The 25,334-nt window shown below is 40.9% G+C and overlaps 1 protein-coding gene across 1 annotated transcript; it reads right to left on the reverse strand.

Annotated features, from left to right (window-relative positions):
- Positions 1 to 4,613: 4,613 nt before the first annotated feature.
- LOC114649276 (vasopressin V1b receptor-like) lies at positions 4,614 to 16,927 on the reverse strand. The gene is made up of 3 exons (XM_028798779.2): positions 15,997 to 16,927; positions 10,621 to 10,971; positions 4,614 to 4,729 (listed from the first exon to the last, which is right to left on the reverse strand). The coding sequence occupies exons 1-3, from the start codon at positions 16,925 to 16,927 to the stop codon at positions 4,614 to 4,616; spliced, it is 1,398 nt and encodes a 465-aa protein (XP_028654612.2).
- Positions 16,928 to 25,334: the final 8,407 nt, after the last annotated feature.

Raw genomic sequence — 25,334 nt, forward strand, 5'->3', positions numbered from 1 at the left:
ACATTAGCGTTACAAGTTACCAATAAAGACATACAAAATATTTATCAACTTATATGCAAAATTTCACACCACAACATATCCTGTCAGCATTTAGCAACCTTTCAATTGCACTCTTTGTGGGTCTATTTTAACATATACTGCACTTTTGTGTTTTGTTTTCTTTTTGGTTTTTTTTCGGAAATTGTTAGATCTCAACATATTTAACTCTACAACATGAAATTTAATTTTAGAATATCATAGTGCTGCACTCTGGCCGTCTGCATTTTGTGTGTCATCAGCCCCTCAGTATCGGCTCCTGTTGGGTTATATCAGCTTCAAAGGTTGCTCCTTTCTTATTTTCTGTAATCTTCTCCCTGCACGCTGGTCCTGGTAGAATTACAGGCTTGTAGCTACACACCTTTGAATTTGGATCCAATGAGAATTTTCTCTTATTTGTTTTTTTTTTCTAATCTCATTTTCGTTTCACGTGAAGTACCAACTGTGAAGCCTGATAATGACCAATGCCGGGGTCCTGCAGTTGTGCCACATGCAGTACAATCTTCCCAGATGTCACTTTCAGGACTTGCAGCCAGACTGTGCTTTATTTAAGTGCCTGGTGTGCTCTCTTCCTTGAAGTTTAACCATGTCAGATCTGAATGTTATGTGAGTTGTGTGAGGATAAATGACTGAGGTCCCCGTTTGTAGTTTTTTGACATACGGTAGGCTCTTATTACACTCCTGTGTTTCACTCCTGATGGTCTGTTCCTGTCAGATGTTGACATCCCATAACAGGGCACAGCCCGTGACAAAGAGTCCAAAGACAAGTAGGTTGGGTGCATTGATGATGCTAAATCGGCCAGTGATGTGTGTGTGTGTTCAGCCTGTGATGGACTGGCGCCCTGTCCGGGGGTTATTCCTGCCTTGCACCTGAGTTTGAAAATGGGTGGCTAGTTGGATCTTCACTTTATTAAAGAATCACAAAAAATCAGATATGATTTTGATCTTTTTATTAATTAGTGCTATTGGTAAAAATAAAATGCTTTTGCATGTGTAGTATTTATTGGCCTACATCCAGAGAATGGCTCACAGGCCATATTGGTTGAGTTTACAATTCACATTTATGGTGGGAAGCAACAGAAGACTGCAGTGATGGACCTGTGGACTAAACCAATGCTCCTCTGCAACCCATAATTCAACATCTACAAATGAAATGTCGAGAGTGGGTTTGTGTGTTCCTGGGGGTACTACATACAGTCTAACCAATGACAGAACCAAAAAATTCAATTTGAATCTTTGCTTACTTAATCATGATGGTATTGCCTTCTTTTCAAGTTGATTTTGTTAATGTATTGCAGAACTATCCCACCGCTGACACTGTGTGACCCTGAGCAAGTCACTTCACCTGCCTGTACTCCAACTGGAAAACCAAAAGAAATGTAACCAACTGTATCATAAATGTTGTGAGTCGCCTTAGATAAAGGCATCAGCCAAATGAGCAAACGTAATATATGGAATGCATCTCGTGGGGCTTGATATGCTTATTCAGAAGAAACTAGCCATGTTATGTCTACCCTGGACAAGAATAATTGGCTTTCCTAGAATTATACTTAAGCTTTTTCTATCTTGTTTCTTTCCATATAAGAAATTCTTAATTTAAAGCATAAGCAGCCGGGTGGTGCAGTGAATGTTTGCCTATCAAGGGGGTGGTGGAGGCCCTGCACTACAACTTGTGGGTTGGGTGGGTTACCTTGTGGGTCTATAGGCAGAAAGATATGAACTCCCGACTTACTAGGTCGTCTATTAGTTTGCAGCCGTTTGCTTTTCATATTTGCCATTATCCCAGGTCTGTGCACATCAACGCTGACATCTTTTCGCATGTGGCTGAGCTCGGCTCAGACTTTCCCTTTGTTTCAGTTGAGACACTGAAAACCCTATAACTACACTGTTAACACACTAAAGCCCCGGTTGTCTGCTGCCGGTGCAACTGCAAGTTCAGAGTCTTGCCACGTAACTCATCTGTCGCCCAAGAGTTGATGGCAGGGAACATTTAAAACTGACTGCTGACCTGGCCGTGTGTTCACTTTCTGTCTCCTCGCTTGTGCAAGAAGGCTATCTATTCTTTGGATCCGAGACGGGAGCGAATGCAGAACAACGTCATCGTCCCTCCTTCTGTGCTGCGTGTGTTTGAAGAAATGCTTTGAGAATGTTCCTGTCTTCAGCACAATAAAGCTGATTTTGTTCAGAAACCCGGACTCGCCTCCTTCTCTGCTTGTGCAAGTCTGTGACCCCCACATCACAAGTAGCCGGGTGGTGTAGTGCTTAGTGCTGCTGTCTCCTTGCCCTACCTTCCATACCTGGATGCTGTCTGCATGGTGTTTGCACATTTAGATGCTCTATCTTTGCATATTCTGGTTTTCTTCTCACTTCCAAACATTGGTGATTCTAAATCGGGTCCATGTAGATATGTGTACAAGGTCCCTGCGCTGGACTACCACCATGTTTAGGGGGGTGTTTACTGCATTTCACTCTATGGTGCTCTCATTACCCTGATTTAGATTAAGAGATTCTGAGAATGTTACGTTCAGCTTAAAGCAGCATGATGACCACACAGGTACAAACAACACTTTCTATGACACATTTGTCAGGCCCCCTGATTAAGGAGCTCCTACTTTTCCATTTAAATGGATTGTATGTTGGAAGATTCTAATGGTGTACCCTCTGTGCAGGGACGTGAGGTCAGAGGAGGCATCATGAAAAGCAGAAAATCTAATAGTGATAACATCAATAAATGTGTCCACTTGTCTGTGCTATAAATTTGTTTTCTGTATGATTACAATAGTTTTGATCATTTGTATAGTCAAAAATCACTGAATTGGCACATTTCCTGTTCAAACAGAGGAGAGAAACACAAGGTGCAGCAGCGAAGAGCCTCACCTCACCTCGGACTGCGCTCTCCCTCACACACTGGGGTTGATGCATGCAATTGGCGCGTGGCCGTTGCTCTCTCTCTGTATGTTGGCAATATAATGTTTGCACGCACATTTATTACACACCTGACTTTCCACAGTCTGGCTAATATCTTTAATGAATGTGTGTGACATATTTAGTCTTGCTGATCGGACATAAAACCGCAGTGAAAAGGCACAAGGTGAGGCAGACAGTATTGTGCCTCCCTGAAGGGGGCGCATGTGAGCCCAACAGGTTCTTGTTGCTGCTGTTCTTCTACGCAGAGGCTCTGGGTGCCAATAAGTTAGCGATATCACAAAAAATGTGCACTGCAGCAGTCCAGTTATTTTTATTTTTTGTTCTAACTGACTAACAAAATGAAAGATTAAGATTTTTAAAACTAAAGCAAAATAAGGAGGACTTTTACAAGAAAATGACAGAAATTTTCATGGAGAAGGATAGGCACATAGACTTCGTTTACAAATAAAGGTAAGACCATAAACGGTTTTCATTTTTCCAAAAAAATGGGATCAGACTAAGAAAAAAATAATCCACTATTTAAAAACTAAATTTTGACCTTAAATAAAACATTCTTTTGTTTTTCTTGTTGAGCAGTCTGTATTAAAATTGATTAAAGCATCAGAATTAAAAGCTTTTAAAAACAACTAAATATTTCAATTAAGCTCAAAATTGAAATCCGATTTTTTTTTGTATACTACTCTATACTTTCATTTGTATTGAATGAGTATGAATTGTGGAATTGCAGCAGTAAACTTAGAACACATGGTGGGTGCAGAGCAAATGCTCTCTCTCCGCTCTCTCTCTTACTGCTATAAATGTAACGTTCTTTCTTAGCCAAATATGAACCTTAGCGATGTGTGTGTAAAGAATGCTTATGAGATATGAAAAATAACCAGTAGTCAATGTGCATGCTACCAGTTGAATAGTGAATAAGCTACTCTTTAGGGTTCATATATTTGTAAATCTGACTCTGAAGGAGTCAGCGCCTCACCAGCCATGAACCTCACCACACATCACTGCCCCTGTGTGCTTTTTTTGACTGTTTGTCTGACATTCATGAGGTCTAATTGAATGTAATGTGTCCGACTATAGGGCTATGCACTCTTGTTTACTTCTCTATAAGTCAAAGAAAGATTTATAGAAGCAAAAGTCTATTTGATGTACACAGCTTCAGAAATCTAGTAAATTCACTTGTTAGTGGGACAAATAAGCCCAATCAGTGGGGTGAGTGAGCCTGGAAAAATAAATCTAGAAGAACAGAAAGATCAAAAATGGTCCTGACACTACTTACCAAGTGAGGACAAGCTGAGCATCACGTTACACCTCTGCAACATCACGCTTTTAATTTCAGTTGCTAGGAGGTGAAAGGTCAGTAGTGAAATTCTCCTATGTGGCTGATCTTATAACGTCGTGTTAATGTGGGGGTCATCCGAAGAGGCCAAGCTGCAGCTCTGCCATTTGTGGTAAATGGACTCTGCAGTCACCTCTGGGTAATGAATCACAGCTATCTGAGTCACAGATGGTGTTGTTTAGTTAATCTAGAGGTTTACCACAGCCCTGTTAAGATGACTGTTTTCTGAAGTCCACAAAAGTTAAGACGCATGTACCAGTTATTTGCTAAAGCATACAATGGTCTGAGCAGATTGTGACATTAGAAAGAGTGTGGGTTATAATTCAAAGGAAGCATAAGCAAGCGTGAAAGGTCCTCTGCCAAATCTGTCCTCTGTTTTTACTTTCTCCATTAGATGATACTTGTACAAAATATTTCTGTTCTGCACAATCACTATGCAAGAAGAATGAGAAGCAGTCAAAACCACAAACCACACTGGAGTTGTGAACCCCGTTAAGAATTAATGATGAGTGAGCCCCACTGAATTCGAGTTTGATAAAATTGCAAAAATTGGTTGGGAGCTTCTCAAAACTCAGTAAAGTAGCTTTGAGTGGATTATAATAGTGAAGTGGTCTTTTAAGTGCCACTGATGGCTAGGGAACTACACGGAATGGATTATTGTAGCCAAAAGTGTGCTAAACATTGCACTATTGTGCCTCTCGTAGGATAAAATGAATAGAATTAAATATTAGAGCAGGGTGGCATGATGGCACAGAGGTAGTGCTTCTGAATGGCAGTAAGTGGACCAGGGTTCATGTCCTAAAGTGCTCCCTGTGTGGAGTTTGCATGTTCCTCTCATGGCTGCATGGGTTCCCTCCCACACTAAATTGGCCTTAATGTGTGTTCACCCAGTGATGGACTGGCACCCTACCCAGGGTTTCTTTGTGCCCTTTGTGGGCTGGGATAATCGCAAAGCCTGGTCTGAATTAAGTGGGATAATACTGACAGGAAGTATGATTTCACTAAGGGGCGCTCCCCACAAATCTGATAGCAGGTACTCACCAGGGCCGAATTAAGACGAAATTGGGCCTGATGCTGCAGTGCAAAAAAGGCCTATTTTTTCTCGGCATTGGTGCATGTGCGTTCGACACTCACCGTACATGTGCACTCAGACTGACCAAGGAGCCTTAATTGCCTGCAACGCAACCAGCCAGCCTTTATTGAATATGAATAATAATAACGACGTAGTATTGTAACAACTCGAGATTAACATCAAACTATGTAACATCAACATTCAATAGCAATTGTCTGAAAAGTGCACTTAATGCAGAAAACCTAACAATGAAATATACAAAATTTTGCAATTCTCTTACGAAACAGAGTAAGCAAAAATGAATTTGCAGAGACATTGGGTCAAAGTGACTCAGTTCAGACTCTTGAGGGTAAAAATTTGTCCACGATTTAAATTTCATAATAGACTAGAATCCTGTTAAGGATTTAAAAAATTCTAAGCATCCATGCCGGGCCCACAGGCCGGCTTTTAGTTTTACCTTTACAGATAACCATTTAAATAGCCATCGATTTTTACTGTACAACTAACTTTCAAGGTGAAAAATTTACTACGTGGCACTTACTGAACAATAATAAAGTGGCAAGAATCCCCAAGATATTACAAAAAATGCAGCTAAATTACTAAATAAACTGTTTAATGTAAAATTTGTAGCATTAACTTGAAATCTTCGGTTAACAATAAACACAACAACGTTATAGTTACGTCACCACGCAAAGAACAATAGTAACTGTATAATAAGTAACGCTGTGTCTAGGCATCCGAAAGTCGAACTCCAAATTTCATTATAAGAATTATTTTGAGGTTAATATAGCAAAGGAAAACTGTTCAGCTTCCGAAAAATTCTCGTCTATTTTCTTCTGGGCCTATTTCAGGAATGGGCCTAATGCTGCAGCATCAATAGCATCCACCTTAATCCGGCCATGGTACTCACCTCTCGTGATCCAAGAAGTACAGCTTGTTTTGTTCATTCACTTCTACAACACTAAAGCACATGGATTCTTCACTCCTTCCTGTTTGCATCAACCACACAGCTCTCAGAGTAATACTATTAAAGGGGTATGTTCATGATGTGTTCTGTTTGAACTGGAAAGTTAGAATTTCCGAGTTTCCAATAGGAACTTTCAACTGGAATGCCCCTACAAGTTAGATTTTCTATTCAGGAAGTTGGGAGAGCCTCACCAACCCCAAACTCAAAACCCAAGATGGCTACAGAAGTGAAAGCTGTAGTCTTATACTGTTTATTAGTACTACTTGTGTCTCATTAAATCATACGTACCCACTGTACCGTCCAGCTTCTATCTGTGGACATGCTGCTACGGTGTTTGGATGCCCAAAATGCCACATAGTGTGTTGTTCAGTGGTTTTCTGTATTCCAAAAGAGAAAGCACAACAAAGGTTTTCCTGAATGTTTTACCGGAACATGGACAACTCCAATATCTGACTTCTGAGGTAAATGGAACGCAGCACGAGTATTACACATGGCTCACATGCAAGTCCATACAAAAAGACACAAATACACAGACACATTTCCAGTCTCCTTCCACATGTGCATTTTGTATTTAATGTATTTGCAAGTTCTCTGTTAATTTTTAGATCACATTATATACTTGGGGGGCTGCCCTGTCCAATTTTGACAGCCGTGTCACATCATACTGGCCTCACAAAGCATCATGGGCCTCTTGAAAATAAGAGTTTGTCTAAGCTGACGCACAGTGAAATTTCCAGGAAAATACTTTGCTTTGGCAAATTTCACCGATGAACACTAATAAGAATGACTTCCTCCTTCCTTTCCTACACTAAAATCTATTCTTCATGACCGATTTCTTCCAACCCTTTTCCAGTTAAAATCACACTAGCCTCACTTGATCCTTTCATATTCAAAAGATGCAGTTGTCAGCAGATGACCTCAGCTGGCTTCATATTTTGAGAAGTGTTAAAGTATCCTTATCGAACGTGAGGACTTTAAGAGACTTTTCAGGTAAGTTAATTCTATTCACTAGTCACGGCACCAGCGAGTGGCAACATGCTGAATGTGTTGAATGTTGATTAGCATATGCTGTAAGAATTTCACTGTGCTCTGTACACGTGACAATAATGACACTATAAGCCAAAGCAGATCACTGAATATTTTGTTGTAAGATGTAAAGAAGTAAACTTTTTAAACATCACAACAAATCAAATGTTAGATATACTCAAAGTTTGACCTCATTCATTCACCACATCTAACATATGCAGGTGTCACATACTGTATGTGTTCCCGATCATTTTATAGATAATGTCTTGATCCTTTAAGTCAGGTGTGACCTTCTTGTACATGTTGATTCGCCAATCACTCCAGACCTCTGATCACGGACTGCATGGTATTTGTAGAATGTATAGAATTCATGAGAGAACGCTGATCATGAATAGCGTTCAGATCGAGATGAGTCCACGATTCAGAGGCTCTGCTGGAGAGCCAATTGGATTGCAGCTTTTTATCACCTGGTTTACTTGACTTGAGTCAGATTAACCTCCCCCAACCCTAATCTTAACCATTGTGTAACCAGGCATATCACTGATTTATAATGTAAGGCAACATTCCTCCTCAATGGGGTGGAGGTCTGGAGGTCCACAGCCAGAGTCTGTTGTTCAGATCACCTCTCCATTGGTCAGCGCCCGGCTCTAGAGGATGCACAAGTCGTTTATGAATTCTTAATTCTGACCAAATTCAGATAATCTCTCAATGTATGGTTACATGCTGAAGAAAACGTTAACAATTACAAGTGATTGCCATATGCTGGTTAATCTTCAGATTATATAAACCAATTTAGCTAAATGCAGCAGTCAGATTCTTGATTGTGGATCATTTAATTGCATGGCTTATGGAAATGATGAATGGTCTCTTTTTCCTGGTTGCAACGTCAGACTCCACAACCATACACTTTGAAGGCATACTGTATATAAATCAGATTGATTGGTCCTACAGAAACAGAATGTATAGAAATGATGAGATGCTCATATCCTCAGTCACCTTCAAAGCACTTCAGGCTCTCTTATCCTTTGTTCAGAGGATGCACATAAATTAGATCCATTAGCTGTACAATTTCAAAGAGTACAGAAATCATGAGAGATGTCTTATCTTGGCTGACCTTCATAATGCTTTAAAGTCACAAAGCGTATACCAGGAAAGCATATACTCTTTGAGCATACAGTCACAGGCAGTACATGAAGAGTTGACCTTCAGATCACTTCAGGCTTCATTACCAGACACTAGAAGGTAATATATAATTTAGGACTCATTGGCCATACAGTTATGGTGAGTAGAGAAATCATTAAGGATTTCTTTCAGATGATTTCACCATAGACTTGGAAGGTGCATGCATATTAGATTCACAAGCTTCATAGATTTAGAGAATAGAGAAATCATCAAACTAAGTATTTTCTTTGGCCTATGTGTTGTTTGACACTTAAATACGTTTTATCTAGTTTTTGGGAATTATGAGGACTAGAATAAGTGGCTAGTTATGTCCTAATCTGTGAAGCCACAGAACTAAAAGAGGCAGGGAGTATAGAAATGATAATGGTCTCCTTATCCTTGCCAATATCTAGATCTGTCACTCACACTACATGATTTGCAGACCAGCAAAAGTTATCAAAGATCCTCCTTATCCTGGCTGATCTTCAGGTCAATTCAGACTCCCTCACCAAATACCTGAAGGATGGATGCACAGGGGTTATTCTGCATGTTTCCACATGTTTTTGTGAGGTAACTCGTTGACACTTTGCAACTTTGTAACTGTTGGTCTGGAGGTCCAGTACTGCGCTACTCTTGCTCTCAAATGCTATAAAGTTAATATGTTGTGATCAACATGAGGGGACTGGCACCCTGACTGGGATGAAAGGTGCTGTTTAATCCAGCTGGGAGGCTGCCATTATGGATGAAAATCCAGAGTAGATAAGCATCCCAACTAGGATGGGTGCAGCTCCATGCCTCAATTGGGAGGTAGGAAATCAGATGCACATGGGGAAACTGCTTCCCAAGAGCAATTGTTCCCACGGTATGCTATGTGGCAGTGCACCTCTGGTGTGCTTTTGGTTTGGTCTACAACACAACTACACAAGAAGTGGAAGGCAGCTCTATTGGGTTCATTGGGGCTACCAGAGGGTGCTGGTTTTTTTTTGGGGGGGGGGGGTCCCACCTTTTATGGCTGTTCTGTCTGGGTTGGAAGTGCTTCCTGGGTGCAATGGTGCTGGGGCCTGGGTCCACCATTAAAACGACTGCTCTAATTTAATCAGGAAGTTGGAGTTTGGAGGAGATGGACAAACCTTGCTTGAAAGGAGCAGAAAACAACAAGGAATTTATGAGTGTACTGAGTCTGTGGGGACATTTCTGTACATAAAATATTCATCTGAATCTGGGCCTTGTGCCCTCTACAAGTCACAATGTCTATATGTTTGTCAACTTGCATCAAATAAGAACAGAGAAATGGGACCACAAGAATTAACCATGGCTGTTGAGCAAAACACTGAAAATGCCTGCCTTCCTGTGGCTACCTACACCATGACCATCCTTCAAAAAATAAAATGGATGATTCTTGATCACCCCAACCAACAGTCCAGATTTAACACCTTCTGATTTTCATCTGTCTGAGCCTTTCATGAATGTAAGTGATGAACAGAAGTATTCAGATGCTTGTAAACCAAGGATTTAAATGGTCCAAAAAAATAGAGAGTCTGTCTTGAGAAGGAATAAATTTGCATATCACTAACATAAATAAAACATGTTTGAAAAATAAAGGGTGGAAATATTTTGAAGAACCCTCATTCGTTGGCAGCTGTTCACTTGTAGAGAGTATAGAAATCATGAGAATTTTCAGGTCACTTCAGACTTCTGGTCGAAATATTTCCCAGTGGCACAGAAGACAGTGCCTGGTTTATACAGTTCAGAATTACAGGAGATTAAGAAACCATGTTAGTGTACTGTTTCTTGGTTTACCTTCTGATCACTTTAGATTTCTTGACTACACATTTTTGGAGGATGAAGATGTTAAGTCTTAGTTACAGAGAGAAGACAAATTATGAGTGTCATTCTTACTCTGGACAACATCTACACGATGACTCAGGTCCATCAGAGGAGAAAGTTAAGATCTTCTGGTGAAAATTCTGATCATCCTGACAATAAGCACTACATGTGCAGCAGTCTTTTAGTTTATACATTTTGATGGATGTTCCCATCCAGGCCATTGTTAAGACCAAGTATGCCTCTGTGATTGTATTCTTGTTATATTCATACATGCATCGAGTTGTCTCCTTGTCGGAGGCAAAAGTTTCATCCCTGCAGACTCTGTGGCCATATCTTCAGTGGAGTCATTCAAGGTCTGTGATATCTTTGCTGTTTTCACATTGCTGCCGTTGCTGCTACTGCTGCACAAGCTAACTTTCGTCATCATGGCATTCCTATGGCTATTGAGGCTATTATTGGATTCCCGTCTCTTCAGCTGGGGTTTGCAGCTCTGGCAACATATAACATACTTCTTCACGTCCTTTAGCACATGGTCATTAAACATCACATAGATCCAAGGATTGCAGCAGCTGCTCAGACTGCCAAGCAGCATGGTGATTGTGAAGGCTACATTGGATGAATCTGAAAGAATGACACAGCAGACATCACATTAGTGAAAGATTTTACGTTGGTCAACTTTCCAGGTAAGGAATGCTAGTGCTGCTGGTCTCCTAAAGGCCCGGTAACATTACACAGCTTTTATTAAGTGATTTTCGGTAGCAGACTTTAAACTTAGTCTAACCAGTCTACGACTCGATCTAACAAAATCAGAAATGTTTGTCTGAAGTCACTGAGGTGGGCTCTGGGTGTTTAAGCACTGACAACCAATGAGCACTCAGCTCAGAGGCTCGTCTGTCAGATGTCTCATGTTTTACATAAACCAAGATTGGGGCTGAGCTCATCGTACCTGTGAAGCCTTCACACTTCTGCTGTCAGGCAGCAAGTTAATGTCTGTCAGAAAAAGGGGCAAACTTGAGATACCCTGGGAATGTGAAACTGCACTGGAAAGTCGTTATGCAGTCGTCTAATTTGACATACCCTGTGATTTCTAGTCATATAATCTGACGTCCTCCAGCTACTGCAGTTGTCCAGTTTGACTTCCCTTTCACTTAAAGTCACATAATGTGACATCATCTTAATGCCATGAGACAGCGTTAAAACAAATTAAAACCTGGGCAGACATAAAAGTTGGTTTATTTTAGTAGAACGGAATGATCAGGGCAAAAAAATAAGAGACTGCATGTTCAGGTTAGAGATGCATGATGGGCAACAAACATTTTAGATATATAAAATAAATAAATCAGTAATGACTAGAAGTATGCACTGAAATTTGTTAAGGATCATGCCATTCTGTAAATGTATGTGTAAGAAGCAAAAAACTGTCAATGGTGGCAGCCCACCCACTACATTCTATGTGAAATAAAAATTGGCATTGCTGGCAAGGTGGGACTATTTCACAGCATGGCTGTTTGTGGACTTAATTACAGCTCACTGGTTGCCAATGGTAAGGTGTTTGAAATAGTAAAAAAATGGAAAAAGCCAAAAATTCTACATTTATACGTCAAGCCACCAAGGTGAGTTATAAATGCAGCTTACCATAAAAAGGTCTTTGAGAGATGAGAATGTAATATTTAATATGAAAGTATACCCCATGCATGAATTGAGCATCTCTGCCCACTAATCTCAATAGGAAACAATAACAGGGCCCATCAAAATGGTGAAACTTTATCACTATGACAGCAAGGCAGCCGATATTTAGTTTACTTTGACCCAGGAGGTCCCACAAAACACAAAAAATTGGTGGCAACTAAAATGGACTTCAACACATCTGGATCCTAGCAAGTCAAATGAAGTGCAGTTTACACGCATGAATTTTTATAAATAAGCAAGTGGGAGCTGAAAGTGCCCTGAGCCATGTGGCTATGTAAAATAATGTAGTCATCGACTGTCTCAGCCCTCTGCTCTAAGGTAAACTAGGTAAAATTGGCAAAAGGATAATGATTAAAGTGTGAGGGATCAATTTTGATTAATTAGGGTTAACAATAGTTAATGTTGAAACTGGGAATTGCTCCTGCATTGTGCCCCATGTTGTCAGAATTGGCTTTGTCTTCCTGTCACCCTCAACAGGATTTAGGACGGACCAAAAATGGATGGATAGCTTCGAAAGTAAGAGACATGGATTTCTCTGAAAAGGTAAATACATCACTTGTTAACTATGGTGTGAAACTTGCTTTAAGGCACTTTAAAATTTGGAAAAGCAGATTGACAGGTAGATGTTACTGTCAATAGATGCTGTGCACTTGAATAACTACGCTGGGTGAACTGAGAGTTTCTTACACTGCAGAATAGAAGTGTAGAATTAGTGCAAGAATTGATGCTCACTGCTTACTAATTTAAAAAGGAAAGAGCAAGACACACAGCCAAGTGGAGGACTGAACGGGTCAATGGAAACCATCACTTAACATAGCTGTTTTAAACTAAGTAGGGACACTTAAATTCTTCACCTCAAAACCTATAGAAGACGATAGCAATGAAAGGCTGCAAAAAACATCATGGGGGCCCTGAGCATCAAAATGGACTGCTTCTAATAATCTGTGAAAAGCCAATTTTCCCTCTGGAAACAAATATAGATCTATCTATCTATCTATCTATCTATCTACTATCTATCTATCTATCTATCTATCTATCTATCTCTCTCTCTATCTATCTATCTATCTATCTATCTATCTATCTATCTATCTATCTATCTATCTATCTGTTTGTCTGTCTGTCTTAGTAAGTGCAAGTTAAACAAGTACAATACCTTTCAGGTAAGCCAATCTGTGTATTCAGTGGCCTCAAATTCAAAACGGAGGAAATGATTCTGAAAGATAACATGTAAGGACAAAAGTGGGATTTATGCTAAACTTATGTTCTTCCTCTGATTCCTAATTGCTCCTGTCCTTTTTCTTATGTAGTGGGAATTTGCCTCTTATCTTTAAATGATGTTGCTTAGTGAAACGGTTGAAGCTCCTCAGTGCTCATTTCTTTTTGTTTCTCAGTAGCTGCTCCTCAGTATTTCCTGAACAGTTGCTTAGAGGTAGCAGCTTTGAAATATCTCCTAAGGGTTTGCTCACAGATAGCAGTTTCTTAATATCTTTTGAATGTTTGCTCCTAAACAGCGGTTCCCAATATGTAATAGATGGTCTCTCATGTGGGAAGTGGCAACTTCCCAATATTGGTCAAGGAGCTGACAATACTTTCATTTGCAGCTTTCAGTATGTACCGTCATATATGTGTACCAGAGGGTCACCTTCCTGGCTCGTCTAAGGCATGCAGTACCACTCCAGAATGATAGGGGGTGCAGTTGCTAACAGTCTTCTCTCCTTTTTTCCTCACAGTGCCAAGAAACCAACCCTTGAGTGTAGCAGAGGCTAAGAAGCCCTGCCGCTTCCAGTCTAGACTATGTAAAGCCTAATAGAAATCATTGCTTGAGGGCAACAAGAGGCTGTTGCCATTGTGCGCCTGTTGCTTTTTTTTTTTTTTTTTGCAAATTAAATGGAGTTTGACCAACTATTTTGGGACTCACTCTGCCTCCCCACTTGCTCCCACACTAATAAGAAGGAGCTCACAAATATAATAGCATCTTATAATGCTGGTGCCCAATATAAGGGGCTCATCTCGATCAACAATTAAACCACACCTACAATATTATACTAGATGCAATCCACAACAACATGTGTGAATAGAATCTTCGAAAATGGAAGATGAAAGTTCTAAGAAATGGGTCCCACACCTCTATGCATTTCCATTAAGTGTTTATCGATAGCTAATATGTGTCCAAAGACTAGCAGAATAATGGCTGACAGCAGAGAAAAGGTGTAAGAAGGAAATTAAATTTGGTTTGTGTAGGAAAGTAGATCAGTAGGAACAAAACTAGAAGGTCATAACTAAGGCTGAAATGACAACAGTTAGTGTCAGTGTTTAGAACAATCTAGACGAGAACAGGCCATTCAGCTCCACAAACCTTGCCAGTCCTATCCATTTAATTCTCCTAAAATAACATCAAGTCTAGCTTTGAAAGTCCCTAAAGTCCTACTGTCTACCACGCTACTTAGTAGCTTATTCCAAGTGTTTATGGCTCTCTGAGTAAAGAAAAACTTTCTAATGTTTGTGTGAAATTTACCTTACGTTTTCAACTATGTTCTTGATGAACTCATTTTAAAGTAACAGTCTCGATCCACTGTACTAATTCCCATCATAGTTTAAAACACTTCAATCATGTCTCCTCTTAATCTTCTTTTGCTTAAACTGAAAAGATTCAGCTTTTTTAATCTTTCTTCATAATTTATCCCCTGTAGTTCTGGAATCAGCCTAGTTGCTCTTCTCTGGACCTTTTCTAGTGCTGCTATGTCCTTTTTGTACCCTGGAGACCACAACTGCACACAGTACTCAAGATGAGGCCCCACCAGTGCATTATGAAGGTTGAGCAGAACCTCCTTGGACTTGTACTCCACACATCAAGGCGCTATATAATCTGGTGTTCTGTTAGCCTTCTTAATGGCTTCTGAGCACTGTCTGGAAGTTGACAGCATAGAGTCCACTACGACTCATAAATCCTTCTCATAAGGTGTACTCTCAATTTTCAGACCTCCCATTGCGTACTCAAACCTAACATTTTTATTTCCTATGTGTAATACTTTACATTTACGGACATTAAATTTCATCTGCCACAAACCTGCCCAAGCCTGCAAGATGTCCAAGTCCCCCTGTAATGATTCAACGGTTCCTAAGCTTCAGGGTACAGTCCATTGAATTCACTTGCTTGTTATGATTTTGCTACCCTTGTTACTTACAGGCAGCTTTTTAATTTCATTTATTAATGAGCGTGTGCATATAAAAGTGTGCTTTTAAGAGGAGCAGCTTTCAAGCTCCATGAAGTTCATACCTAAGAAGAATCAATAAACGTATTATGAATTGTTTTTGCTGTAAAAGAGTTTATGGTGTGCCATTTGTCACAAAGACAGTTAATCCTGCTTCATTGCTCTATGTGCTTCTCATGATGCAGGCTTCATTGCTTCATTGAGCCAGCCTAAGCAGGCACGACAAAGATTCATTGCAATTACTTGTGGAATTATGTGTGGTTTATGGCTTAAGCTTGATATCATCAGGCTTATAATTTTTAATATCTCATCATTTCTAAGAGCAGAACAATAGCGAGCACCGTGGAACTTAATGTCAGGGTGAACAACAAAATATATTTCATGTCTCAGTAATTTCAGTAGAATAATCCATTGTTTTTGAGGATCAAGTTAGCATTAGCAGTAATAAAGACAACATAACAACTACATGAGCTTTTATGTGGAGCCATCAGAATCCAAATAATGCTTCTCAGAAATGGTCAGGGCTTCTCACTACCTTCTTCTCACATTTTAGCTTGTGAGTGGTGAGTGCAAAGGCACCTCCACACCACCGTCTCAGCTACTGTAGTTGCAAGTTCAGAAGAAGGACTAATAGCTCCTGATTATAAAATGAAGCTTTTCTAACAAGGCCAGCTAAGTAGTATGAGCAGCCATGTTAGTTTCCTGAGTATTGATGGGGATGTAGTACAGGAATGGAAAGACTTACCTTCTTTAGGGGCATTCTCGTCCCAAACCGACCACAACTGGACACTAAAGAACGGAGCCCAGCAGACTATATATGTGAGGACAATGATGAAAGTCATCTTTACCGTCCGGATCTTGGCTTTAGAGATGTTGTGCACGCTGCTCACTCTGGATGCAATAACTGGAACACTGCCAGCTTCCTGTAGTGCCAAAGGCTTCATTTTGAACTTGAGGTTTTTGCAGATCTCATTGCAGATTAAGGTGTAGCAGAAGATCAAGATGGCCATGGGAATTAGGAATATGGACAAGGTTGTCCATGTGACGTAAGTGCTAACACCCCAGCTAAAGGTGAACTCGGCCCAGCAGTCATACACTCCTGTCCCTTTGTCCACCTCACGCATGGAGAAGATGAAGAGCTGTGGGATGCTGAGGATGGCACTGAAGAGCCAGGTGGCAGCAATCATTAAGTAGGTCTGGTTACTTGCCTGCTGAATCGTCTTGAGTGGGTGACACACTGCAACGTACCGGTCATATGTCATAGTGATGAGCATGTAGGTTGAGGCAAACATGCTGAGAACTTGGAAATACTTTACAGCCTTACAAATGAGATCTGTACCATAGAATCTGTAAGTCACCTCCCAGATCATCTGAGGGAGCACCTGGAAAACTGCCACCACTAAATCAGTCAGAGCCAGATGCAATATGAACAGGTTCATCCGAGACATCTTTCTTCTCCGCAGGCAAATAAGTAGGGCTACTCCCAAATTTCCAATAGATGCAACAGCTAAGATGGTAGCCAGCACACATATCTCTGCCAAAGCAAGGTCCTCATCACGTGTCAGCAGAAAGGTAGCATTCTTTCTAGGCGATGGTGACATGGTGTAGATACTATAGCGCAGAAGCTCAGTGGTGGAGGTGCTCAGTGCTTCTGAAGACCTGTGTGATGCATTCATCCTTGCTGATTGATTGAACAAATATGCATGCAGTTATCTTACCATCCATAAATCAAGAAGCTTTCTCTGATTGGACAGAATGGTAATCCATCCATGTGAACCCTATGAAAAAGCAACATATTATAAAATAGCATTCTGTAAGAACCTAAGCCCTGTGGGTTAAGTAATCAGAAGCTACAAGCAAATCTGCAGATCCTTCCAAATTCTAATGGAACAGAAGCAGAACTCCTCAGTGTGCTCCTTACCTTGTCCGCTCACACAGGTGTCTGGCTGCTCTTCAGAAAGCACTTAAGTGTGTCAGAGTGTGCGTGGGTGTGTGTGGGTGGGTGTGTGGCGCAACTCCAAGACCAAAGCTCTCTCAACGTGAAAATCTCTTGTTACATCACAGGTCCTTTCATTAAGGCCCATCTGGCGTTGTGATGAATGTAAGCACACAGTGATCACCGTGAACTAATAAAGAAATCCTAGACAGCATAAGTAAGAAAAATGAAGGTTACTGACGTGTTTATCTATATCTTACTCTAACAGTCGATAAATAGTTATCTGAATGCAGAATATGCTTTACTAGTAGTAATCTTTCATGACTGCAGTGTAAAGTGAAATTCTTACTTGCATGGAGTTTTACAACAAACAGCCATAGCCCCTAATAATTCAATTTTTAAATGAAACATCTTTATACATCATTTTTGTACTTTAAAAAAAACAGTCATCATAACTTCTTCTGAAAGAAAACACTGCCAGCTGTTACCATTCAATTACAGTGCTACTCACCTTAATCAGAGTTAAAATGATCGTGAACGTTGTTCAGATAACAAGGAACTCCAGGTGGTCCTATCATCTTCTGAACTGGGGTTACTGCTCCGCTTTCACCGATGGTCGTGTTGTTCCTTTCTGCTTTTCTTCTCCACCCCTTGCCCACCGTTCTCAATGGTGAAATTCTTTTTCCCTTTTCTTTACTTTTCCTATATATACTGTAGTAAATTGTGACCTGTAGGTGGGCGTTGCAGACCCCAATACCCAGACACAACCTCACAGACAGAAGTCCCGGTGTGAATAAAAGGTTTATTAACAACTCTTTGCCATGACAAAGGCTTCTTTGTAACAACTGCACAGACACAGCACTCTTTATTTTCTCGATCTTTTTTCCTTTCTCTTTCTTTTCTCCTTGTCCACTCCCTGGTGAGCTTTGTCCATCCTCCACACCCGACTCCAATTTATATTCACCAATTAACTTTGTGATGATGCAGTGAAACACAGTCCATAGAGAAAACTCGTCAGACATGGGGCCAACTGCCTAGTAACTGTTCAGGAAGCGAAACCCAAGTGATGCTAACTACCTATTGACTCCTTTATACCTTATTACATTCTGAAATTCATGCCAAAAATGTTTATTGTTTTCTCAAGTATAATTTCAAGAAAAAAAAACAGGAGCTGGAACAATAAGAGAACATCCTGTATGAGTGAGTGTCTTACACCTGGTGCTGCTGGGATATTAGACTATGCAGGTTTGAGATTGTTTGTATGTATGTATGTAGGAATTGTGACAGACAGAGGGGACAGATTGGTGTCGTGGCCAGACAAACCCTGTTTCCTTTACCGGACAGAAGGCCAGGATGATGGAAAGACATGACGTCTGACATGCTGGAGGGCAACATTCTTGGGCCACTATGCCTGTTCATGCACCCACAGGGTATGTGGGGAGTTACAGTCCTGTGGGGAAGTGCCAAGTGTCAGGAGCTAAAAAGGAGAAGGGCTTCAAACTCAATGTTTCAAGTTACATTGACAATTACAAAGGTAAGATGCAAACGTATTAAAAACTTGTGTCTACTATGCACTTACACGGGGCAAATATGTGACTACATTTGGTTTCCTTAAAAAAACAGAATTTCAATATTAGTCGTTAGACAGGTGAATATGTGTGTAAGCCTAATACATAACAACATGAGTGTGCTGGACATCTTTCCTTGTAAAAAAGTGAATGTCTCCGTCTGAGCCATCAAAACAGTGAATGCCAAACTGCTGCTTCTTTGCTTTCAGTTTGTTTCCTCAGCTGGAGGATCTCCCTTCTGAGAGACATGTTTTCATCAAGTGCTAGCTCGACAACTGCTGGATCCAGAGCCGAAGCATAGTGGTGGTCCTCGAGAACTTTATCATTCTCCTCTTCGCCTGGTGTGTCATCGTCCATCAGTCACTTTCTCCTCTCTCAAACCCCTAGTCTTGAAAGTGGAGCAGAGAAAGTGTTCCACTCAGACAACGCAGGAACCGCTCCCTTCTTCAACAATCGCCACCCTGTCTCAGACCCGGACTTCTGAAAATCCTCTTTTTTAAAATAACTGCTACAAACTTGGGCATGGGGACTAACCGTAAAGCTCACTCTCCGGACAGCGATGATCCATTTAAATTGGGTTTCCACATCGGAGGTAAATGTATGAAAACGAAGTACAGTGGAACCTCGGGTCGCGACCGTAATTCGTTCCAAAACTCTGGTCGCAACCCGATTTGGTCATGACCTGAAGTAATTTCCCCCATAGGATTGTATGTAAATACAATTAATCCATTCCAGACCGTATGAGCTTTATGTAAATATATATTTTTTAAAGATTTTTAAGCACAAAAATAGTTAATTACTGTATACCATAGAATGCACAGTGTAATAGTAAACTAAATGTTTACTATTACACTGTGCATTCTATGGTATACTGTACTTCTTCTGTAATGTTTACTTCTTCTGCTTGGGCTCTCTCTCTCTCTCTCTCTCTCTCTCTCTCTCTCTCTCTCTCACTCTCTCTCTCGCTTTCTCTCTCACTCTCGCTCACTCGCTCGCGCTCTCTCTCTTGCTGGCTCGCGTTCTTGCGGTCTCTCGATCGTTCTCTCTCTTGCTCGCTGCACAGGGAATGCACAGGGAAAGACTAAACACATGTAGAAATCATCAGCGCGTACGAACCGGAAGGGAAACTGGCTTGTTCGTCACCCGTGTGTGTGGTCGTGAACAGATGCAAAAGTTTGGCGAACTTTTTGGTCGTAACCTGATTTGTACGTGGTCCGAGACGTTCGTGACCCGAGGTTCCACTGTACCTTGTTGTACTTAATGCAAGCTGAACATAAAAGTACACAACAATTTTCAGCTGTAGAGCTTTCTGTATGCCGAAACTTAAACTTCTTCTTCTTGGACATTCTCACCACTAAATAAAAATCTCAACTGCAGTATGGACAATGGAAGTGACTGAGCTGGCCGAGATTTCACCAGAATTACGTCAGCACTACTGTGTGCATATAGCCTATTAACATTTAGTCTTTACAGGAATATCTAAGGAAGTTAGCTTACAGGGGGTCAAAGATTATACCATTATCTAAGTAACTATGTGAAACTTTCATTCAAATGTAGATGCTACATGGGATGGACAGGCATCCCGGCCAGAAGAGGGCATGGTTCCTTACTTGGACGGGAGACTCCTAACAAACAGATGGGCATCGCGGCCGGGGAGGAGATGGGGACCAGACCCAGATGGAAGTACCAGAAGGGATGGACAGACAGCCAACTGGAAAGGAAAGATGTCGCTGGGAGCTTTTTACTCCCCCACAATGCTAGATGGCAGTAGCCCTGGATATCAGTGCCCAGTGGGAAGCCAACAGAGCATACTGGGAGATATAGTCCGGCAGAGCAGCCTTGCTGGGGTCACAGGGTGCCACAAGATGGCGCTGAATGCACTTCCAAAGTGCTTCCATCGGGCAGTGGCCCTGGCACCGGAAGTACTCCCAGATCCTTAATAAAAGGGACCGCACTCCCTTACCCAGGTGAGTTGGAGCTGGGAGGATGTAGGACAACACTCAACTGGAGGAGGGCAGTGCAGTGGTAAGAAGAAGAGTGGTATTGTGAGGAGAGAAACCCAATATATTATGTGCTTGTGATACTTTGTGGAGGCGAATTGAATAATTCACAACTTAACACAAATTAAGCCAACACTTGCGTGAATTTTAACACTAACTTTCTAAGATTGGCTCTTACAAACCATAATCTTGGAAAACTGCAGAAGTCAGAAAACCAAAAAATCTAATTTAAACTTAACAAAACTGAGAATTAGGAGACCTACTCTTAAAAGGAAGCCAAAGGAAACACTACAGCAAAGAGTCATTTTATTTCCTTCAGGTGACTGCAGCTCTTTAACCTCCAGCACCAGACAGCCATTGACCAGTTGAACACCTCACTTCATTTGGCTCCGGGCTAAACTGAAAACAATTAACAAAAACATGGAACAGGAGGAATAAAAAGGGTAGAGCCAAGATGAAGCTCCAATCACGAGAGACATGAGACAGTCAGAACAAAGGCGAACTGGCATTCACGTTGAAACAAACTTGAGGATGACTCCACTTTCCAACAATCTGTGACAATCACCTCAAATCTCACTGTGACAATTCTAAACCAGTCACACAAATACAACACACAATTTAGGCAGGAGAATATCCTCTGCCTAACTCGCTTTGACGGGCTCCACACTAAAATGAAAGCAGTTAATAAAAATGGGCAAAAGGAAAACTGGAACAGGAACATACCAAAAAAGGAAAAAAGGGTGGAGCCAGGGATGAAGCTCCAACACAGAAGGGATATACCAGCAAGATAAACTCAAGAACTGCAATACAAACACAGCAGCCTAGCCAAGTAACACAGCGTCTGTCTGTCACAATAGTATGTGTGAACGCAGGGCATTAATGTGGCATAGCGCCTGTGGGTATGTAGAGGTGGTACATTAGTGTAGGCCCATACGAAATTTACCAATCAAAGAGCAAATCCAGTCTGGCCGTTAGGCTTTAATTGCTCAAAGAATTGTATTTTCTGTTGAGCTGAGCTGCCTGGCTTTCACTGGACTGGTCGTTTAATTCATTCCACTGTTCCAGCTTCTAACTAATGATTTTTTTTTAATTCAATGAAGCAAAATCCTCGTAATTCACTTTACACCCTTGTCACTGCATGCTGCTCTACTTCAGAGCAGGTGGGGGCAAGAAGCTGTTATTAGCAGAATTTGAAAGCCTCTCTTAATTTAAATCTGCAATTCAAAATCCAATTTGCATACAGCTTCAATTTGCTGCGGCTCAAATATTAAAGTGCAAATTATGTCACGGTTTTTTCTTCTCCAGAACACTGTCTTTAGGACACATACTGCCGTCATGTATACTGTATATGCAATGAGGACTAAATATTTGTAAAGTTGTCTTGTGTGAGTATGTGGGCTGACAGAGACTCTACACAGCCTTACTTCATTTGGTCTCTCTGATCACATCCTATATCATTGCAGCATTTTATTTAAAAGGCATTTTTTATATAGTGCTTTTCGGGAATGAATACCATTCCAAGGTACTGTACAAGAACAGATCTGGTACAAAGCAGTGGAGAAGGAAGTGGGACCTTACGGACATTCGAGTCTTGACTGAATGACTTTCTCTAAGGAAGCAGAAGTTGTTCTGAACGGCCTGTTTCATCTAAACATGGTATGTTTTTAAAACAAATGTTAAGTGACTTGCACAAGGTCACACAATGAGTCGGAGGAGATACCTGTTTGTGTGCCCAAGTGTATCAGCATCCAACCTTTTAGCCACTATGGCACAATGCCGGCCACACCCAGGTGGACAAAGGAAAGGAGTGCAGACTCCACGCAGGCGGGATGAGTGCCACCCACTGCACTGCTATGCTATCAAACATATTCAGAAAGAAAGGTTACATTTATTACACAGTACATGGGTCAAATATTAAATTAACCAATGACTGTGTCATTAATCCATCCGCTAAAAAAAAACAGCTCTCCCAGTTCAGTGTTATGGGCCATGAAGCCTGTCTCAGCAACCTTAGAAGTGAGGAAGGAACTAACCCTAACTAGCATACATTTACCAATCTGGAGACATCAGAACTTGTTAACATAGAGAGAACATGCAAATTCCACATCATACATGTTCATGCCATCAATAGGGGTCTGCACTATATCCTGCATCATCATTACAACCCAGAGACCTATGCAAGGATTTTGTTTGTGGACTTCAGCCAGCTCAGCTTTTAACACAATCATCCAGGAACTCCTCCAGTCTAACTTAATCACATGTCACTGGATTACTAATTTCCTAACAAGTACAAAACGGGAGGTGAAACACACCTCCAGCTCCCATACAATCAGCGCTTGTGCCCCCCTGGGATGTGTATGCTCCCCATAGCTCTTCTCCCTCTGTACAAATGACTGCACCTGTAAGGACAGATAACAGAACCATTACTAGACTCATCAAGAATGGTGACAAATCTACATACAGAAGGGAGGTTGAGCACCTGGCCCTTTCATCTGCTGAGAACAGTCCAGAGCTAAACATGCTCAATACTGTGGAGATGACAGTGGACTTCAGGATGGCTCCCCCCTGTATTACCTCCCCTCTCCATATATAACAATAAGGTGTTAGTTGTGGAAACCTCCATGTTTTTGGGCTGTATAATCACCTGGGACTTGACATGGAAGACCAACATAGACTCCATAATAAAAATGGCACAGCCGCAGATGTAGTTCCTGCGACAGCTGAGGGAGTTCAATCTACTACAGGAGCTGCTGATTCAGTTCAACACGGCAATGATTGAGTCTGTTCTCAGCTCATCCATCACAACGAGGTTTGGATCAGCAACTAAACAAGACAAGAACAGTCTACAGTGAATAGTCAGGTCTACTGAAAAGATCATTTGCACAGTCTTCCCACCTTACAGGACTTGTACTATGTACAGTCATGAAGCAACCCCTCACATCCAGGCCACAACCACTTTGAACGTCTCCCATCTACCAGACATTATGGACTAAACTACACTAAAACAAGCAAATGTAATATTCTTTCTGCAGACAATCAGGCTCACAAACAATTAATTTTGGCTGTCCTTGCTCAGTCTTCCCCACACATACCTTGCAGTATTGTTAACATAGAAATAATGCTTAATTTAGTATTTATTTCAGTGTTTCTTGCATTGCTTTACACTTTGTATGCGTATGTGTACATTCTTTGTCTTGTATTTATCTCTGGGGCGTACTTATCAGTTGTGAGAATGTCTTTCTTGGAGAGTCATCAAAAAAACAGATTCAAATTCCTTGTATGTGAACAGACCAGCCAATAAATGTGATTCTGATTCTGAAACGCGCCTTTTCTCCATTTATCCAAGTCCGAGTCTATTCTGGCAGCATTGTGTGCAGGCAGACTCCAGCACCTCGAGAAGGTCCATATTTAAAGCTGCATTCTTCATCTGGAAAACTAGGGGGCTCTGCCCCCTGCTCGCTTTGCTCGCCAACTCCTGGGCAGACGCTATACACTACCCACTTTGCGGCTCTGCTGCTCACGTTTGGGGATGTGGATGTCCAATTTAAACAGATTGTTATTTTCATGGGAATTGTTATATATGGATAATAGAACTCATTATTTTATATTACAGCGAGTAATTAACCATAGTAAAAAACAGTAAAACATAATAAATTGAAAGAAAATTATGTTTCATGTTGTGTTATACTTTTTCGTTCTGTTTGGCTTAGAAATTAACACGCAAATACTTTTTAAACTTACACTTTTACTGTAAAACTTCAGTAAAAACAATATTTGGGATAAACTCTTTGTCAATATCACATTTACTTTTGATTCCATGTTTGGACTTACATCGTGACATCGCAACGTATAACTGCCTGTTAAATAAATAAACTGACTTTTCCGAATGTTTGTCCCTGTGATTTGTTAATTGTGATAGCAAAAGCTATTGTAGCGAGAAACTGCAAATGTTTTAATATGAATGGCATATCAAGATCTCCTTTGGTGTCTAATGTTATTCCGTGGAAGATGTACTACATTACCTTTCTTGTCACCTGTTAAAATTTTACATGTCAGAATTGTTTGACCAATTTTGAATACAACTAATCTTGTCCTATCTCAAGGGGAAATTCATATACTCCAGCAGCACCTTACTGATACAAAAAAACAATATTAAATTAAAGATTGATAATAATGCAGGTAAAAACAGACCATAACTTTGTATAATGTTAATGTTTACCCCCCCGGGTGGAATTGAAGAGTCGCATAGTTTGGGGGAGAAACGATCTCCTCAATCTGTCAGTGGAGTAGGACAGTGACAGCAGTCTGTCGCTGAAGCTGCTCCTCTGCCTGGAGATGACACTGTTTAGTGGATGCAGTGGATTTTCCATGATTGACAGGAGCCTGCTGAGCGCCCGTCGCTCTGCCACAGATCACTCATACATAAATTACACAATAACATTACAATACATCCTTCTTTCAACAGTAATTCAGCCAGTGGAAGACCAAACAGTATTAATGGTTGTAGATATTCTACGGGATATTGTGAGTTGATGTTTTCATCTTCCACAACATCACCACCAACTGTTTGAGCATAGTC

The sequence above is a fragment of the Erpetoichthys calabaricus genome, chromosome 3, assembly GCF_900747795.2.
Source record: "Erpetoichthys calabaricus chromosome 3, fErpCal1.3, whole genome shotgun sequence".
Classification (NCBI taxonomy): Eukaryota; Metazoa; Chordata; class Cladistia; order Polypteriformes; family Polypteridae; genus Erpetoichthys; species Erpetoichthys calabaricus.

Coding starts and splice junctions, on each gene's coding strand:
- LOC114649276 (XM_028798779.2), bottom strand. CDS start 16,927: ATGAATGCATCACACAGGTCTTCAGAAGCACTGAGCACCTCCACCACT. Junction 10,972..15,996: donor CGAGAATGCCCCTAAAGAAG/GTAAGTCTTTCC, acceptor TCATTCTTTCAG/ATTCATCCAATGTAGCCTTC. Junction 4,730..10,620: donor AAGGAGACAACTCGATGCAT/GTATGAATATAA, acceptor CTTCTTGCATAG/TGATTGTGCAGAACAGAAAT.